The 20,200-nt window shown below is 42.3% G+C and overlaps 1 protein-coding gene across 3 annotated transcripts in view; it reads right to left on the reverse strand.

Annotated features, from left to right (window-relative positions):
• Positions 1–6,528, reverse strand: part of LOC141927400 (calcium-activated potassium channel subunit beta-2) — a 155,333-nt gene extending 148,805 nt beyond the window's left edge. For 2 of the 3 annotated variants that reach the window (XM_074834590.1, XM_074834589.1), the window contains exon 1: positions 6,437–6,528. In XM_074834590.1, the coding sequence (XP_074690691.1) occupies positions 6,437–6,474 (38 nt within the window). In that variant the 5' untranslated portion in view covers positions 6,475–6,528. The remainder of the gene's footprint in view (positions 1–6,436) is intronic. The other variant, XM_074834592.1, reaches the window with a different exon arrangement.
• Between the last annotated feature and the right edge of the window lie 13,672 nt (positions 6,529–20,200).

Below are 20,200 nucleotides of genomic sequence, written 5' to 3' on the forward strand. Positions count from 1 at the left end.
TACCTCTCCAGCACGGCAAGTCCTTTACTCCTTTTCCCAGTGCTACCAGTAACACACAGACAAGTGCTGCATCATTTCCAAACGGCCTCCACACCTGAAACTGGTGCGCTCAATAGATGCAGACAGGCAGGGCCATGATATAGGCAGAAAATCACGGTTAATGGCATTAACCTGGGTCATACTTGAACATGCTGATACCAGCCTTACACATGAGACCAAAGTTCTCAGGGCTCAGCTGAAGGATCAGGTCAGAAACTGACATTTTTTTTATTCTAGTTTTCAGAACTTCTGCCTCCAAATATACAGATGAAGTCCATTCCCTCACTTAAAAGTTAATATTGTGATAGCAATACCAATACAGTGGAGGGAATACATGTCACTCAAAAAGGTATCACAGACTAATGTAGGCAACCAAGTATTTTCTATAAAGCTGTAAAATGGTTAGTGTTTTCATGCACAACCTTTCTTTAGCTGGGAAAGATTTCAGTTTTTTAGATGCCTGAAAACAGAAAGACCGGCTGTGCATGTAGCCTGTTAGCTCTCCTCCAGAGCTGGGTGACTGCTCATAAAATGAAAGCAAACACTCCAAACTGGCCTCATCTAAGCATCCTGCATCACTTCTGTTATTTGTTGACTAATACAGGACCAGCTGTCTAGTTAGTGAAACAGAAGCACTAAATTAGAGAAATCATAGAAAATGGAGACTGGGAGGCCCCTTAAAGGTCACCTGGGCCATATACTGCCCTACGGAAGGTTCAGCTTTACCCGCACCACTTCTCTCTGGTTTGTCTAACCTGTTTTCCAAAATCATTGGCGATGGAGATTCCAGAATTACCCACCATTAGGTAAAAAGATGTGTTTCATGAAAAATATAACTGTTCAGCTAGTTGCTTCTCTCTGTGAGGTTAATCTGATGTACAACACATCCTCTGTGTGGTTTACTAATGCTTCAAGGAAACATGCTGATCATTTGGGGAAATGTAAATCTCAGCACTGGAAAATGGGAGATAGATGCTAGCCTTTTCCTGTAAGGTTACTGGTAATATCCATAGATGAATTTTGGCTAGATGGGATTTTCGGTCTAATGTACTTATGCAGTTGCCTTTAAGACCTTAATTGTAACAAATGTGATTAGCCTACAGTTCTCCAAGAAAGGCTGCACTGTGACAGGGATAGGTGTGTTTGCTTCCAACCTACACAGGCCAGACAGCACACATCCTAGCAGAGGATGCTGCTGTCCCTCTGGCTGCTTGCTTTAATTAACATACTGGGGCTGTTTACTCTGTACAGGGATGAAGCATGGCCATAACCCTTTATACATCTCATCTGCACTCTTTTTAACTGTTCTCAGCCTCTCCCAACACACATAATTTCAGTGTTTACAGGAAAGTTACTTTATTGCTTTCACACCATTTTGCTATTTCCCAGGCATATGCTGAGAAGCTCCTATGTATTGCCCTATTAGGGCTTTCATTGAGACTACTCGGCTCTTTCTTTGCCTACCCAAGGCATAAGGTAAAATGGATTGAACTCTGTGTTTGGTGTATCCTTCTCTTCTTTTCCTTCTACTTTTCATCCCTGAGCACATTTTTTATGGAGGGGGTCAAAATGCCTCCCAAAAGGGTCACCCCCCAGGCTCAGTGTTGCAGTCATTAGAAGGTTGTCACATGTTCTTCCACGAGCCTCTTCCACACTTCAGGTGCAGTTACTTCTCCCCAGCACCTACTGGGAATGGCACCAAACTGCTTCCTGCAGCCCAGCATCCCACCAGTGCTATCAAGCTGTCACCCTCATAGTGTTCAAACCAGTCAGTGCTAGAGTAACAGAAACATGTAAACACACCATCAGCACATTATGGCTTTTTTTCCTTAATATCTAATGTCCGCATCTTAATCCCAGTCAAATTAGCTGAACTCGTAAACACTCTTGTAGGAACGGCACGTGGGTGGAAAGGAAGAATGTAAAGGATGAGATTAAACAGTGGGAAGAGGTTTTCACACAAGAGGCAATTCAGAGCTAATCCCAGGCTCTGCTGCATGGCAGTGTCTCTGAATGCCCTCTTATTTATTGATGAAGAGCAATTGACTCTTGGATGTTACCATTTATGCAGTTTCTGAATTGTGCTACTTGTAATATGTTTTAAACATTATTCCAAATCTGTGTACTTCACAGGGAGGTGGGGGATAAACCAGCAATGTAAAGGAGCAATTGTAATCTAGTTAACAGGCCTGACTGTCATTTTTATTCAGCCTGTATGTGTCAAGCTGTTTTAAAGTAGCTTTAAGGAAAATGAGAATCAACTCTCTTGAACTTACACTGTCTTATACAGTCTGAGGAGCTAGCACAAAGCTTGTATTCCCTTCTTCAGTTCATGAATCATAAATCAAGAGAATATTAAAAATTTAAAAAATAGTTCTGTATCTGCTGTGCTTAAAAGTGGGAAAATCTATGATTCCAGTAATAAAGAGTAACAGTATAAAACTTGTTTATCCATAACAGGTACTGCAGGTTTTACCATCAATTCCTGATTTACCAGCAGCTCAGTTGGACTTTCTTCATAGCCTTGTATTTCAGTATTTTCCTATCCTGAAGCTTCCTAATTCACAAGATATAGCCTGATGTTGACCATACAAAACAACCTCTTCTCTGGCAAATCAAAAACTTCCTGTGCCCAGCAGAGTAGGCACATATATATCACTTACTTCCTAACCCAGGATTCCTAGAGTTTCACTTTTTGGCCTCACTTAAGAAGCATTAAAATTAGAGAAGCATGCAAGTCAAAAGGTTTGAGCCTCTGAGGGGTTGCACTGAAGTCTGATGTTTGTTGTTTCTTTGGTTTTTTGCTGGGGTTCTTTTGGCTTTGTTTTTGAACCCTATCCAAAGTACCTGAATATGGTAGAATTGGAGACAATGCCAAACTGCTAGCATACCACTTGTTATCCTTTTCTCCCTATGACTTATTCTCCTGTTTGGTAATTGCTCTTGTTTGAGTAGATTTGGTTGAGTGCAGCTTTTGTCTGGGTATTTTAAATCTGTCTCGGAATGAGGCCCCAAAGAGTTGGGGAAGAAGAATTTAAGAGGAAAAATTCCTGGGAGCAGAGAAATTGAGATAAAATCCTACTCTCACGCTCAGAACTTTAACAGATTCTTTTTAATGTCTGCACGTGTATCCAAAAGGACAAAATATCTATCAGAGGGTTACCTTTGTCAGTATTTCTCAACAAACCACCAGAAGCCTTGGATATACAAGAAACACTGGACATTTTCCCCACTTTTTTAAATATCCCATTATAATCAGAAATAAATAGACTACTGTTGGTTTCAACACAGCTGCATACTGTCCAGAAATAAGGTGGTAGAAAAACCTTTTAGCTAAAAGCAAAAATTTCATTAAGAAACAACTGAAACACTTTCTTTGTTAACCATAATTAGCAGTTCAGAGACAATTGCTTTTCAAAATCTCTGCTTTGATTCCTGTCAGATGCAGAGAGAGGCAGTGATATGTGACCTGACATTCATCAGCTAACTCTCAACATAAAAAGATGTGATTGTTTTTCTCTAATTGAGGGGATGAGAAAACAAACTTTTTTTTGTTTTTAAATGAGCTTGAGAAATAATTTAAATGGCTGTCAAATATCCAACAGCAGTTAGTAGAAAACTGGATGGAAGATTTTCAAATTCAGTTTTTGCCTGTTCCCAATGTTTCCCTTTTGAGTATCTTTCTGACATTTTAAATGTTACTTACAGGAACACTTTTTCCCTGTTTTTAAGATATCTCCTGTTCAAATTTGCCTGCTGACTTCATTATGCCGTTCTGACAGCTTTCTTTTGGACCAGTCAACTCTTCTGCAGCGTATTCCAATTGAGAAGTTTCAAAGTAGTTTGGTTTTGGTTTTGTTTTTTGTTTTTTTTTATCTTCCTGTGACTATCGCATATTATGCTGACCTTTCTAATTGGCTGCTGTAGTGTTTCTTCCTCTTTATTCTCCACTGAGTCTCAGCACATTTTTATTTTACAGGTGGATATTGTTTTGTGTGCTCCTCTTTGCGTATTATTTTTCTTAGCCTCTGGATTCTACAATTAGCAGGATTCTGCCTTTTTATTTTAGAAATCTAGCTAGAAGAACTCAGGAACAGAGGGACTTGTGAGTATGAACTGCTCACAGCAGAAATCCAAGGTCTGTGCTCTAGCTGAGAGTTCAGGAGAGAAGGAGTGACTGGTCCTCAAGTACCTCAATGTGGCTTTGATGACTACAGCAGGCTATTTCCATGCACCCAAAACCTGCCCCTTCAGATTTTACACAGGCAGTGGGCACGATTTCAAGCTGTGCAAAGAAAGAAACTGAAATGCTAGTACAAATACTCACTGGTATAATGTGAGTTTAAAATCAGGCTGTGAAAATAACTATAAGGTTAGTAATGATCCTACAGTCCTCTTTCTTTCCTTGTACCAGTGGTTCAAGGTTATAAACGTAACCCAGGCCTGTCTTCTGGGTTTATTGCTGACACAGGACTTTTTCTTTCTTCCCTTGTTACCAGTTTGATAGCTTGGAAGTGTTACTGCCTCTGTTTTTGTCTCAGTGCGGTGTATGAAAAGCAAACATCTCCAGCAAGAAGCATACTGGAGGCCTTGGTGGAAGAGGAAGTATGTTCTTTGGAAAAGCAAATGTTCAAAGGAGCCATAGTTGCTGCTTTGCACAGAGTGACTCAGCTGTCTGGGCATGGATTTGCCAACATAAATGCAGTTTAACTTGTGTTTCCATGAAACCAATGAACTGACAGTCATACTTTGAGGTCTGGTACTGCCATGTAAAAACTTCCATCAACTTTAGTGAACTTTTTGCTATGGAAAGGGATGAATAAAGCCAGAACATTTGATTTATTATCTGTGCTATGCTGCCATATAAGTAAGAGCAAGACACTTTCAAGCACTGTATGAACACCTAGTCAGGGAAGGTCCCTGCCCTCAGGCGCTTTGGGTCTACATGGGAGAGGTGGTCAGGCAGGAGGAGAACAGGAGAAGCCAGAGGTAATGTGACCAACAGAAAGATAATTCATATATCCCCAGTTCAAGGTTGTCCTTCTCTAACACCCTTGCAGAGCTAACATCCTCTCATAAGTTACACGTCCTTCATGCACCAAAATACAACTGCTGTCTGGTACTTCACAACACAAGGGAGCAGAGTGTCTGGTCTATGTGAACAGAAGAAGAAAGTAATCTAAAAAGTTTGTCAATTCTACAAAATATTTTGGGACAATGTTCATTCTATATATGAAATAACTGTGGTGTCTGACTTGTGATTGTTTGCTATCATTATTTTCCTGGAAAATTTTTAAATAGACATAAGATTGAATGATCAGCAAACAGTAAATAACAATGATTTCTTTTTTGTCAGTTGAGTCTGGAAACCTGGCTCTACAAACCACGATAACACAGTTGGAGACCAAAAAAATACCATAAGTGTGCATGCAAAACTAATGTAACTTAAGGTTTAATATTAGAAGTATTCATTGAAGTACAGAAAAAACCTCCATCTCAATAAATGTCAAGATTCTTAAAAGATAATTTAGAAAACAGAAGGTGTGTAAAGAATATTTAGTCTTTTCTTGCTTGCTTTTGATGTGCAGTCTTGTTTGGACATGCACTCCTTTCTTTAAACTGAAATATTCACCACCTTTGTACAACACAATAAGCAAGACTATTCATCCACCTAACTGCCAGATATGACACCCTATGAGTAAAAGATCTGCACGTCATCAAATCCTGTACTGAGTGGTTTTCTTTTAAAGACACCATTTTCAATTTATCTCAAAGTCCAGCTTAGCTCTTAGTATCTCTCTTATGCCGGTACCACCAAATTGTATCGACATTATAGGATTATGAAGCGGGATCACTTACCCTGTCAACTCTGGCTTCACATTGATACTTCCAGCAGAGCAGGTGCTATATTTTATTAGTTACAGACATTCATTGTGCATCCAGAAGCTGCCCTCTGCACCTTGCTTTTATAATAGGATTTAATACAGCTGAGCAAATACAACCTCTGTAATATATATGAAATACAAGAAGATAATAGGAGCAGGATAAACTCTCTGATTAGGTATAGTGTGCACAGTGAATCAGAAATACAGAGACACTTTGCTAGATGAGGAAAAATAAGGAAGGAAAATGTGTTTAAGGTCTGCCATGAAGGCCTAGGAAACCCTGCTTAAAGGATTTCTGTCCTAACCAACTCTGTAATCCCTACCAAAGGCCTGAACACAATTACAACATCAGTATATTTCCATGCAGGACTTTAGTTAAATTCCTAACATTGCACTCAAACTGGGGAATAAAACCAAAACAAATCCAACCTACTAGTTGTGAGTAACTTCCAAATAACAAACTGACAGCAATTCCCCAGCCCAAACAGCTAAATCCATTTGTTTCTACTTACCTCCATTTGTCTCTTGGATATTTAAAGCAAAGGCTCATTTTGTCCTGCAGATTCGGTGCTGCTGCTCAGTATTATCTTGCCTGACCATAAAAAGGCTCCTGACCAAAAGGAAGAGGAAAGCAATACGTAAAACAAACACAGAAGCCCAAGAGGAAAGCTACACCCTAAAGACCAGCGCTAATAGCAACTGTGAGACAGGGAAAGAGAGAACACTCCCAGTTACTAACTTTTTCCATTGATACATCTGTTACAAAACAATTTTGCTGCAAACTTCTCTTCCTTCTTGCAAGGAATGCTTTGCTGTATGAGTAAACCTCAGATAAACTACATGAGTGTGGGGTTTGTGGGGGGTTTTTTTTGGACCAAGTAAGCAAATTAGTGAAATATAAACTAGAAGCTCAGCTGACTGCTTTAAAAGTATAGTGCTAGGCAGTAATTATCATAAGGTGCATTTGTCTATACTTCAGATTTTTTTTAATTCAAAAGTTTTCAATGGAAGCAGAGTCATATTTGAAATAACCACCTATGACACTTTCTGGCCAGAAAGCCTTAGTGCAGCAGAGGCGAATGTTTAGATGATTAATGAGTTAATTTTTTAAGAGCTTGATGGGCAGACAGGGAAAATATGCCAAACTGTCCTTGCCTCAGAGGGATTTTTAGTGCCAAAAAAGAACTGCATTGAGAAGGAGAGCTCATGATTTCACCTCTAAAGACTTTAAGGCTGGAGGGATGTGCAGAGGGGCAGAGTGGGATTTGCTGCAGCAGCAGAAGCTGCTGGGCCCAGCTGTTTTCACACCCTTGCCTCGGTGGATTTAAGCTTCTCCAAGCTCCAGGGCTGTTCCTTGGTGTAGGTCATAGGGTAGCTATGTGTGTGAGCCCACAAAGGCTGCATGAAAACTTTTGTCACTGACATTTAATATGTGGCTTGGAACAAATAACAAACAATTTGGGTTGATTTAAAAAGTTTTGACAGTTACATTTTGCCAAATGTTAGTCAGAAAGCAAAACTGATGGATATGGCACGTTTGAAAATTCCCAGAGTGTAGTAAACTCATTTGTTTTCAAAAAGTTAGGATCAGATTCTCCCCTTGCCTCAGAATAAATCTGGAACTACTTCAGGGATGCTGACAGAAATTAAGGTTGTTCTATTCACCAGGGTGAATGAAATCTGTCTTGAGCCCACAGCCAGAAGATGCTGCATCCAGTAGCAGAGGTGTGAAAGAACTGCTGCAGGCAGTAAAGCTGACAGTGGTCCTGTTAAAGATAATACTATTCCCCCGCCCACCTTAACCCTCCCCGTGACATCTTTCTATTGCGGTTTTCCATCTCCACATGCTGAGGTGATACACAGATCATGTATAAAGATGACAAGTCAGCTCATGGGAGAAAGGAGTCTTCTGGTTCCCACCTGGGATATTCAGAGATGTGAAGGCATTTGGTTCCCAAATCCCCTTGGACCCAATGGAGCAGGTGTGCCTGTATCCTTGGTGCTCCTTGAAAACTGCAGTCAGCACCTCTTCCAAATCTTGTTTCCTGAAGGAGTTTTCCCATGTGTGCTCCTCTCAGCTAGCAGCAAACCATAAAGCATTTCCGTCCAGACTGCCAAACAACGGTCATTCAGTAAGTGATGGCCTTGGGATGCAAGCCCAGGAGAGGCAGAAGTGTCCCCAGCCCATCCCCAGCTCTGACTTACCCATTTCCTTTAAGGTGAGAACTACTCACTGAGCAGGAGTAACCCTCCCAGTCAGAAGGCAAAGTTAGATGCATGTCTCGCCTCCAATGCAGCAGCGTCCCATGCAAACCCTAGAGTAGAATCTGGCCAAGGTTTTAAGACTGTGCAAAGGGTGAGACCTGGTTTCAGAGGGACAGGACAATTGAGTTACACAGCTGAAGTCCGTGTGTATAAAACCAGACCTCTAAAAGAACATACAAGTGACCCCTTTTTTTAGAGTCTTTTTGGATTATTGCTTTATGAGTGCTCCTTTTGGTCTGGCATAACATGGAGTTACATGGCAGTATGCTTTTCCCCCCTTTATTATTTCCTCTCAGAAAAAGCATCTGTCAATGCTGCCTTTGTAGCTGGTTAAATGCTTGACACACCAAGCCAGGTTAATGATAGAACATAATTTACATGCCTCCCAATTACTTTTAATGAGCCTGGTTGGTCAAGGTGTTTGGAGTAATTGCCAGCTATGGATTTGTTTGGTTCTGTACTTTCTCACTGTTCACAGAGCTGGTCACCTTACAAAGGAAAATCAGTGAAGTAATTCCAGCACAATTATATTTAAGCTACTGATTTGCAAAGGGCATTTATGTAGCTTGAAGCAGAATGTTTTCTTCCTCATTATTAATGCAGCATTGCCAACTGCATAGGTAACTTTATCAGGATTACCAAACCCTGCTATACATGCAAGCTAGGACACGGTTTATAGTCAATCCAGAGGCTAGTTATTACCAAAAATAGAGAAATTGTCCTGTTCTCCCCTCTCTGTATCATTCAGTATATTATTTTTACTAATACTTGAGCATATTATATATTTAGCTGTTGTAATTAATTATGATTAATTGTATAATTACATCTTATTCTGTACATACCTTCTTCTGCATTGCTGCTTGCCTGCATACAACATGGTGAGCTAGTTGAGGGAGTTAGATGGGCAGTAAAGTCACTCCACAGATACAGAGTGAATTGTTTTCTGTCCTTTTAACTCCCTGAACCAGGTCTCTAAGAACATATACAGCAACAGTGCAGGCACAAGGCAAGTGGTAGGAGTGGGTAGCTCAGGCAATTGTGTATGGGGAAAGGAGGTATGTGGAGCCAGACTATCTCATGCGATTGTAAAACTGACTGTGTTAGAATGGTTTAACCTGTAAGGTTTGGGGATTAACAGGTGCTGAAAATTGACAGCAATGGAAGTTTAACTGTTCTTGAGTATTTGTACCGAGTTTGTGTGAGGCAAAGCCTACATCTTTCACTGAAACCAGCCTGAACTCTGTTAACTCCACACTGTCTCAGACAAATCATTGAAAGAAACAGATAGGCCCTGCAGCTAGCTGATTGTCAGGGCAATGGATTTGCTCTCCTGGAAATGCCCTGACAGTGGTGGGTGCAAGACTTGCCTGCTTAGGAGAGCGGTGCAGTGACTGCAGGTGAATGGGTACATTGCCATCAAGCTACAAGAGAACTGGTTACTCCACTGCTGCATGAAGATGCCATCATTGCAGTTTAACACCAAGGTGAGCTAGAAGGATTTCTAGTTGGAGACTGACTCAGTAGTGTAGTTGCAGGGCACCCAACCACTGGCCCAGCTGGCTATTTTACACTGTGCCTAAACAGCAGGAGCTGTGGTAGAAAGCTGGTCACAGCTGGGAGTGCTCAGAAGGATAAGGGCACTGAAAGTCCCTACTCTCCAGTCTGCATATGCTGCTAGTCTACTGGCAATACGGGTGTATTTTTATGGCTGTTGGCCTTACTGCAGGGCAGTTCAGCAGAGCTAAGGACAGCTCTAGGCCAGCAGTGCTCCAGTCAGGCTTTAATTTTTCAAGACAAGGTCATTACTGATTTGCTGCGCTTGTCGCACTGACGTGTTTTGCTGATCAACTTATTCACTGAGTGTGGCCCTTTGCACACCAGGGAGCTGTTACAGTGGGAAACAGATTTCTCTCTGAAGCTTTAAATAAGATTTGTTTTCTTTCTTTTTTTGTTCATTTGGAATAAGCTCCGTGCTGACATGTCAACATGTTTTTCTTCCATCTGCATGTGTTTATCCTTGAATTAGAGCACCTCAGAAGCTGGAGAATGGGAAAATCATTTTAGTCCATCTAATCTATCCAGGAGGTCAAATACAAGATGGGTCACTATTATATATTTTCCAGAGTTAACTTTCCAGTTGATGTGTCACTTCTAATATTTTGCATAGAAGAATTTTTAGCTCAATAGATTGCTTTCTCTTTGAAAGAGGTTTGTGATGGCCTTTGTCTCTCTACACTCCTGGTAACTATAATGCCATTGTGCCACCCTCATTCATCTGTGCAGTATTGACACTTTCCCTTTCAAAATCAGCTTTTATTAAATGGTGACCAAGCCCAGCCAAATTCTTTGTTCTACTGTTGTTCATGCTTCCTACTGACAGACTCTCTAATTGCATCTTTTTCTTTGCCTTTTAATTGAAACACAGCTTTGCAGCTGAAAATGCTGTTGGCTTGGCTGTTTAATAAGACTCTGTGGTGCCTGTCCTTGCCTCCATGGAGCATCAGTAGCTTGCAGACCGCAGTTTGAAGGCTATCTCAGTTCTCGTGTCCTGCTTCTGCCAAGCTGAAAGCATTAATTGAAGTACTTTCCTCTTTGAATGAGCATTGGAAGGCATTTCCACAGTGGAGGGGTTTCATGGCTAAGTCTCATTATCACTGGTCCTGAAGATGTGGGGAGATGTGCAGACGTGGAGGTAGGACTTCCAGTTCTTAGCACAATGTAATTCACCCTTAACAGACAGATATTCAAAAGAGCCCAAGTGGGCAGTGTTGAGGATTTGCACAACTTTAGCCTTAAGTAATTTTCTGAGAGTCATCAGTGAACAAGTCTGTGACTGTCAGATTGAACCTGCTAACTTAGAGAGTAGATGCCTTGCGCAGTGTTACACGCTTCAGTGCTGCAGTCCAACATTATAGGCTTCAGTGTTACAAACTCAGGTTTCTCCAGAGTTAGGGCTACAGGTTATGTGACAGCTGAGGAGGCACTTTCCAATTCTAATTTCTGGATTTATGCCCTCAGACTTTGCCTGTTAGTCTTTCAGCTCTGAAGGCACTCTATGGGCTTGGGTCACAGGCAGCGTATACATTAATATACATTGTTTTATATAGCATAAATACACGTGAAGTGAGGTGATGTCCATTGCAATGAAGTACTAATGAACTCCACAGAACAGTGGAGCTGATTATACTCAGCTTTGTTTGGGAACAGAGATCAATGCAAATTTAATTTGTTCTCACAATAGCAGTGGGATCCCTGGGAAAGCAGAGAGGAACTGGAAAAGGGCATTTTAGAAAAGACGTTACAAAGTGATTTACAGAAGATTAAAGGATGACGTAAAATACTAGTAACCATGAAAAGCCTGGAGGCTATTCTGTAATACTTTGAAGCAGGAAAATTTACTCTTGGGCAGCAAAATAGGAAAATAGAAATGGAGGAATCAAACTGTACTTAGAGGGGCTGGATTGTAAATTCATTGCAATCAACAATAATTTTTCAACAATGGGTCAAGCCCATATAGCTGTGTTGTAACTGTTGCACAGGAATCCTAATGGTGCAGAAAATGGTGGAGGGCATCTGTGCAGTTCCTTTTAAAGAGGCAGAATATACTGTCCTCTGCTTTGTAGACAGGATGGGGAATGATGGATGCCAGGCAGCTACAGGGCTCCGGTCAGCAGGCAATAGTAAGGTTAATTAAGTGCAATAATGTGATGAGGGTGAAAAGTGAGTTGGTGAAGGGGGGGGTTGAAATTTTCCCTCCTATTCAGTAAAATATTAAAGCTTCTTTACACAGTTTTCCTTGCTGGTCTTTATTTTTTTCTTCGTTCTTATCTTTTTCTAAAATATCCTTTCTTTAAAAGAGAGACCCGGAACACGCTCCACTCCACATTTTCTTCAAGAAAATCCTGTGCCCACTATAGTTTTGTGATGTTTGACTGCACTATTGATCTTCCTGAGATAATGTTTGAAAAATTAATCTCCCAGGGACCATGTTGTCCAAGGCGGCCATTTCACAGCCTTCTTGGGGCAGCTGTTTACAGCAGCACAGTGAGTCACGGGAGCGAGATGCAATCTTGGATGAGCAAGCGGGGAATTCCTCAGATGGAAACACGAGAATGTGTTTCTCCACCCTTGGGTCAGGGGTTTGGTTATAATTGACCAAAGCCGCCATCATACAGGATGATTTTGGCTGCCCTCGGCATCGTGCGCTCGTACAGGCAGAGCTTCCCCACAGTTCAGGAGGGTCACGGCCCAGAGGGGATCAACACGTACGCCCCAGCTCACACCTTGCACACAAACAACGCTCCCCAAAATGGCTCTGTAAACCCACGGAAATATTTTCTTAGAGAGCGTTGCTTCCTTCGAGAAGTCTGGAGTTTCCCAGGTGCCAGAAACCCTCCTTTCAGGCTGGCTCCTGTCATGAGTCCGTGACGGCACTCCACCTCGCGCAGGGAAGGGCCGACTTCGGCACGTCGGGGCCGCTGCGGCACGTTGGGACAGCGGCGGCGGGGCCGGGGTGGCCGTTCCTGCCCGGCGACGGAGCGGCGGCCGCGAGATGGCGCTGTCCCCATTGCAATGAGCGGCCTCCGCCGCCTTTCCCCCGCCTGGGCTAGGTGTGCCTGGCCAAGGCGCATTTCTTTGTTTTACTGTCTCTTCTCGTCACCGTGGCCCTGTCTGACCACCCCAGTTCCCCTCACTCGGGACCCGTCACCCCAGAATCCCCAAGGAGCTGAACATGGCCACCGCCGCCGGGCCGGCCCTGCTCTGCCATGGGGCAGGCCCAGCCGCCCAGGAACCGCCTGCACCGGCTCCTGGCTCCTTCAACAGTGAGAAGTGAGCACAAAGTGGCTTTACTTCATTGTCGGTAACGGTTTAGCAAGGTACAAGCCCAATTCTTGTGCGTACCGCCAGCGCCCTCCTGACGTTGCTCAGGACAATCCACTCAAAAGCAGCTGTATTGGTGCTGAAGCTTTGTGTGGACTTTCTGGATTCTGGATTGTACTAAATGCACTTTAAAAACAAAAAAAGTACATTCAAAGTGTAGCCAGCAACGTGGAAAGGATTATACTAAAAAAGGCTTTGAAAGCATAATGTGGAAGAAAAAAAGATTTCCCATTTTATTATCTTTTAGTTAACAGATTGGCCCTGTGAAGGGAAAGCAAACGTGAACTTGAAAAAAACTGATGATGGGCATAACTGCGCTTTTGAGGAAAAATGGATACTTTTGTGGGGTTGACAGAAAATCCCAAGTTAGATGTGCAGGGACATACAGATCACCCATATAAATGCAGCATCAAGTTAACTTTTTTGCTTCCAACAAAAGATCGTAATAGTGTCAGGTGCTTTCAGACGATCATGCTCATTTCTTGATAGAAGTAGGGTGTTTCAGCACTTACAGATTTCTTGAAGGTTATTCCTGCATTTTATTCTGTTAAAAGTATCTGGATACTTTTATTCATAGGGACAGCTGATCTTCTTTAGAGTCCTGATTATTTGGCCTCATAGTAATTCATGACAAATGCATCACAAATTAATTATGTGTTCTGGGAAACAAGATTTCCTATCGTGCCTTCTACTGGTTGTTGCCATTTAATTTCATTGGTACGATTCTTGTTGATATAGTGTGAGATACAGTAAACCGTTACAGTCTCTTTTCCATTTATTTTTCATAAACATTTGTTAATGTCAGTTCTAATTCAGTTCCTCCTTCCACTAAATTTTATTTGATCTGTACCTTCATTAATGTCTTCTGCATGTTAATAACTGTTCTTGCCCTTCCTTGAAGCTTCTTCATTCCTGTTTTGTAATTTGTCAAAAGAGGAGTCTAGTTGAGGCAGCAGTATTAAAAAGATGGAGGTGGAAAGTGGGAAGGGCTGATGTAATGCTGAATACAGGTGGGAATGCTGCACAGGATCGGGGAGGTTGCATTACTTCTGCCATAATAGCTGCAAGCCTGTATCTCAGTGCAGTTTGTGTCAAGTCCTACTGACAAAGGCTCCAAAGGCATGTTGGAAATTTGGAGTGAAGAACCATTAAAACATCGAACATCTTGGAAAACCTTACCTGCAGGGATAACTTTCAGGGCAGCTTTATGAATTTAAGGAAGATTTGATCAGAGTCTTAAACACCCTACAGAAAGAATAAAAATTTGATATAAAGCAATCTTCAATCTGCTAAATCATAGAATCATAGAATGGTTTGAGTTGGAAGGGACCTTAAATATCATCTTGTTCCTAGGTTGCTCAAAGCCCCGTCCAACCTGGCCTTGAGCCCTTCCAGGGAGGGGGCAGCCACAGCTTCTCTGGGCAACCTGTGCCAGTGTCTTACCACCCTCACAGGGAAGAACTTCTTCCTTATATCTAATCTAAATCTACCCTCTTTCAGTTTAAAACCGTTACCCCCTCGTCCCATCCCTACACCCCTGACAGAGTCCCTCCCCAGCTTTCCTGTACCCCCTTTAAGTACTGGAAGGCCACTAGAAGGTCTCCCCAGAGCCTTCTCTTCTCCAGGCTGAACAACCCCAACTCTTTCAGCCTGTCCTCACAGGGGAGGTGCTCCAGCCCCCTGATCATCTTTGTGGCCTCCTCTGGACCCACTTGAGCAGGTCCATGTCCTTCTGATGTTGGTGCCCCCAGAGCTGGACACAGCTCTGGGTCTCATGAGAGTGGAGCAGAGGGGGAGAATCCCCTCCCTCGACCTGCTGGCCACACTTCTCTTGATGCAGCCCAGGACATGGCTGGCTTTCTAGGCTGCGAGTGCACATTGCTGGCTCATAGAAATGTAAACATAACCGAAGGTAGTCAAATGTAGACTTAACAATAAATTGCCAAATCCTAGGAGGATAATTTGCTATCAGAAGAACTCTCTGGAGTCTTTGGTGGTCATCCATCCTTGGGAATTTAAATTTGATCTACCTAAAAATCCTGTAATTTAACATGGTTCTTCTACATTTCCTGAGTGTCTCTGGTAACAAAAGGAACCAGAACCAGAACTCTAAAAATACAGTTTATTTCTGTAAGACTGGCAAAGGCAGCCAAGCAAACACTTCAAGGTAATAGGTACAAAAAAGGAACAATCTGTTTCATGGAAATAATATTTAGAACATCTGAGATTAAAGAAGTGACCCTGGCCCAGAGGCTATTCCAAGATATTGGATGATTCTTCATGCAGCCAAATTCCCTGGGAGGTTGTGAGAAATGTTTAGTTGGCATGAGATGCAATCTCATTTCCTCTGCATAAAAAACACGCTTAAACTCACATACTGTTGGATTACAGGTGTGCATACTGGAAATGAAAGGGGAAGGCATATTTCCAAACCCAGTCAGTACTGCACTAAAATTCCCTATGATGATACAAACTCACCCAGGGATTTTACACCCAAATGTGAATAACTGAACTAGGATCCTTGCTGATTCCCTTCTACCCCAATCTATCTATTGATCGTACCTAACTTGGCCTGAGACAAGAAGTCTCAGCCTTTCTATGGGCAATGCCTGGAGCTGTGGAGGATGTACTGCTCCTCAGCACAACTCCCCAGGACTGCTAACTCCTTGGGCAGGCCTGGGAATTTCTGCTGTGCTGTCATCAGTTCATGGTATTTTCATTCTATTTGGTAACATGGGAAGGAAACACGGGCAGTGCAAGAGTGGGAGGGAAGCAATATTGGATGATGTGTGTTATCTGAAATGACAGCAATGTCAGACCAGAGTGTGAGCTCTGGTATTGAGCTTGTGTGGGTGGTGCTGCTCAGGTGAAAAGTAAACCCAGTATCCTGATGGCTTATACTCACCTCTTTTATGCAACACTAGCTTGGATAATGCCTACCCAGGTAACTTTGACACCTTGTCTTGCAAACTTTTGATCAGTGTTGCTGTGCAAAGGTCTCTCCTTGCAATTTCCACCCTAGAAGGGCTGCATTTTAATAGGAAACTGAATCCTGTAACCCAAGCTGTGTGTGATGTGGATGAGTAAACTATGGGACAACATGAGACCCAACACCATCTCCAATATGAGAACAAACAAACAAACTTGATATTTACCTGCCCAGAAGATGCTCTTCTTGCTACTAGCGTAGAAAAACCTGACCAGACCTGAGCTAAATCCCCTTGAAATTACTGTATGCCCAATTCCTTTAGGTTTCTCAGCATAGATGCAGCTGGGTAGGTGGCTGCTGCCAGTGTAACAGTTTGGAAAGGAAATAAAAGACCCATTAATCTCTTGAAAAATCCGCGTGTGTTTCACCTTGGGGCTCTACACTCAGTGTGACCTCAGTTTGCGTCCTTTATTCACACAAAAATGTTCATATCTTTAGCCCTGTTGCCTGGAGTTCATTTCTCTGCTGTGCTCTGCTGTCAGCCTCCTGGTAGCCCTTGCCAATGGCCCTTTCATTGAATGTGCCTTCTGTTGACACCCTGTCTTGGGAACTGAAGATATGCAGCATACCAAGGGCTAGTCACTTCTGCAATGGATACTTTTTTGGTAGTTTTTTCCTGTTTCTTTCCTTAGCGTTCTCTGTCTCCTAACTTCTTATTATCTCATTGCTGATTGTTTCTAACCCCCCTTGAATCTGACACTCCCTTTGTGTTTTTCTACCATGCAGTATTGCTATTCTGAATGTCTAAAGACTTGGGGTTCTGCTTTTGATTTCACTTTGCTGTCCCATTGCATCTTCCATCTCTGGCATTTAGTTTTGGCGTTTTGTTTCCTGTGAACCTGCTGGCTCTAAGCCTTGTTCTCACTGATTCAGCTCGTTTGCTCTGAGGAAGTACTTTTCATGTCAAGCCTCCATCTGTGGACTAGAATATCTGTGCAATGCATGTATGTGAGGGGTAGGGTGTGGAGGGCAGCCACAGGGCTAGTGTGAACAGGGCACATTAACAGTGTGCTCTGAGCTTCTGCAGCCTTGGTCACTGGGGAATGGCAGTTTCAACGGCTTATGTTGGATAACTTCCAGAATTGTCCTTTTGTGGGACTGAAAATGGCACTGAGAGGTTTCCGATAGCTCATACAAATGCCATAAACATTTTAATACAACTAACGCATTGAGAAGACATAGCTACCGTATGGTATGTCCGAGACATGGGCACTTATCCAAAATAGTAATTCTCTCAGCACACTTACTTCTTTAGGGTGACGATGATGATGAGGGATTTCCTTTAACATCTAGAGAGGACACCTGGGCCTGCAATGTTCTTTTTAGAAAGGTTATTTCAGCAATAGATGGATATTTTCTTGTCATTATATACAGTACAGTATCTGTTTCCAGAGTCATTGCTTTAGTAGAGAACAATTTTATTGAAGTATTATTCATTGATAATGGTCATATTCTTGCCATGTATTTCCAAATAAATATAACAATAAATGAGCAAATATTAGCTCATGTGCACATGTCTGAGAACCTACAGTCACTGAAGGTTATATGTGCAGATAAACTGTAAAATAGCCAGGCAAGAGCTTAATCCTGCAAAATACTTCACTTGCTTCAAGGGGTCTGTGTCCAGAGGGGTCCCAGTGGATGTATTTGTCAGTGGTGGGCTGTCAGCTTCTTTCACAGACACACAGCTCAGACAAGGTAGGAAGCAGGCCCAAAGATGGATGACGCGGATAATATGTGCCACTTAAAAGTAGAATTTCATTGAATTTTAAATGTATGGTCAGTAATGGCAACTCCCCCCATCTATCTGAAGCCTCTCCTGTGCCTTTCTCTTGTTCCGGGTGCGTGTATAGCCCATTCCTGTAGCATCTAGGGATTGTTATGTTGATGTCACATTGTTAATATTTCTATGGGAAATGCACCAGAAAAAACTTGGTTTGCCTATTTATGTATTTATCTATAATATGTAGATCTGGTGGTTTTGTGCTTGGATAAAATCACATAAATCTCTGCTTAGGATCAGGGTTTCTCTCAAGAGGCTGTTTCACACTGTGGCCAGTGGAGCCCAGGCTCAGCTGTGTGTTGCTGCTTGTCAAGCATCAAAAACCCTTGGGATTGCTGACTGTATGAGTTCAGGGTCTCCTGGCTGTGGTTCATACCTTTGCTGCATTATGAGTTACAAAACACAGGCTCTAGGCCACTGGGTCTTTCCCTCTCCCTTAGGTGCTGTAAATATATTTTGCTCCAAGTCACGGTGCTGTCTGCAGAAGCTGCAAGTGCGTTCTGTAAGTTTCTGCCCTTACAGTTAGGAGATGTGTAAAATACAGCATTTGTTTGTGTGTCAGAGCAGCCCTGAACATTGTTGTAGGCAGTTATCATTTCCAATCTGTTGAACTCACATTGTGCTGTAACATACTGCCAAAAAGGTAGCACTTCTTTGGTTTGTCTTCTATGAACAGGCCATTTAGGATGAAAAACTGCACGAATCCTTGTGTGGTGATGCTGTAAATTGCAAACAAAGTATCTTCCTCCAAGTACCCTACGATACCTCAGAGAGATGCATACCTCAGTAGATTGATGTGGTCTTTTTGCTCTTACTGCTGCACGAAGACCTGTTGTGCAGAGGTCACCGTTACTGCCAGGCAAAAGAGACTCCAGGATATGGAGGTGAACCCTGGGAGAATTCCGTTTGCTTAAATGTCCTTGGTCAGTAACCAGATGAGCAAACTTTGTATCTGCAAAATATTGCTCCTAACTTCAGAGCTTTTCTGACAATCTTCTGCCTCACTTGTTTGGTGATAAACTGGGCAAAGGGCTCACTTCGCATGCTGGAGAACATTTTCTCCATTGGAGGCAGGAGGAGCTTGCATATTAATTATTAAGGCAAGAGGAGGATACATACCCCACTTGGCTACCCCGGCCTGGCTGGTAAATAACAGTGCAGTGCAAAAATCCCGAGGTACCTCTGTTTGTGCTTAAAGGAGAGAACAGAGGGCTTCTCTTGCTCACTGGGGTCCATATGCCCCATGAAGGCTCACTTAGCCTCTCAGCGTGCCTTTCATTTGGCATTGCAGTCAGAAGACCTTCATGTTGGATGGATACACTTCTACCTGTGTGCACCTATTTAGTTTGCTATCTTAGCTCCATGGTTGCAGGGAGCCTTCCTGCTATTAACACAATGCACAAATAAAGATTTAGATTAAAATTTAGGCTTTGAAACAAGTCTGATTGTATTCCCTAAGTCAAGATTCTCCCCTACCTACTCCTGCCTTAGACAGGGTCATCAGGCTCTTGGGGGTGGGTGTGTTTTGCTGCCCTTGCCAAGGTTGGTTGCTGGCACTATTGATACTGAGGTTGAAGCAGGTTCCACAGTGCTCTGCTGAGTCCAGTCCTGGGGCTGTCCAGATCAATTGTGAAAGACAGATCCTGCCCAAACAAGGCAGGATCACACATGGGCATTGATCAGATTATAGATCTTGTAGACTTGAAATTACTGATGGATACAAAAGTTTATACTTTTTGAACAGTATTTTCTCTCCTCTTTCGTGTCTCCCAAGTGAAGAGAAACATATTATTAATTCCAAAAAAGGGAAAGCTGGAAAGATCAAAGTGTTTCAAATGGCAACACTTTTTTTTTTTTTTTTCCCCTCCAAGAAACTAGTAAAAGCAACAAAAGTGGATTTTGGAAAATGTTATTAGGCTTCCACTTTAGGAAAAAAAAGTCATTATTTTGGCAATTACTTATTTCCAAAGGATTAGAGGGTAAGAAAAGATAGTCTGTTCCATTTCGTAATTTAAAGCAATTAGAAGGGCTCAATTTTGCAAGATTATGAACTCTGGTAAAGGTATCGAGGGTCCCTCTGGGATTTACACATTCTTCCTAGTTTCCTTTGCAAAATTGCAGGTTTTGTATTCATAGCTTAACTCTTCTTCTACTGCTCTCCTAAAATCTATGATGGTGATTTTGAGGTGTTCCCATTGACTTTCTAGATGTTGGCACAAACCCTCATGAGGTATCGGTGAACTACACTGACTTGAACTCTTCCTTGACCAGATTTCTGCTGACTGAAGAGAAGGAAGGAAAAACAAGAGCCTTACAACAGCTCCATATCACTGCTGTGTAATCCCAATTCAAGTCTCA

The sequence above is a fragment of the Strix aluco genome, chromosome 9 (genome assembly GCF_031877795.1).
Source record: "Strix aluco isolate bStrAlu1 chromosome 9, bStrAlu1.hap1, whole genome shotgun sequence".
In the NCBI taxonomy this organism is placed as follows: Eukaryota; Metazoa; Chordata; class Aves; order Strigiformes; family Strigidae; genus Strix; species Strix aluco.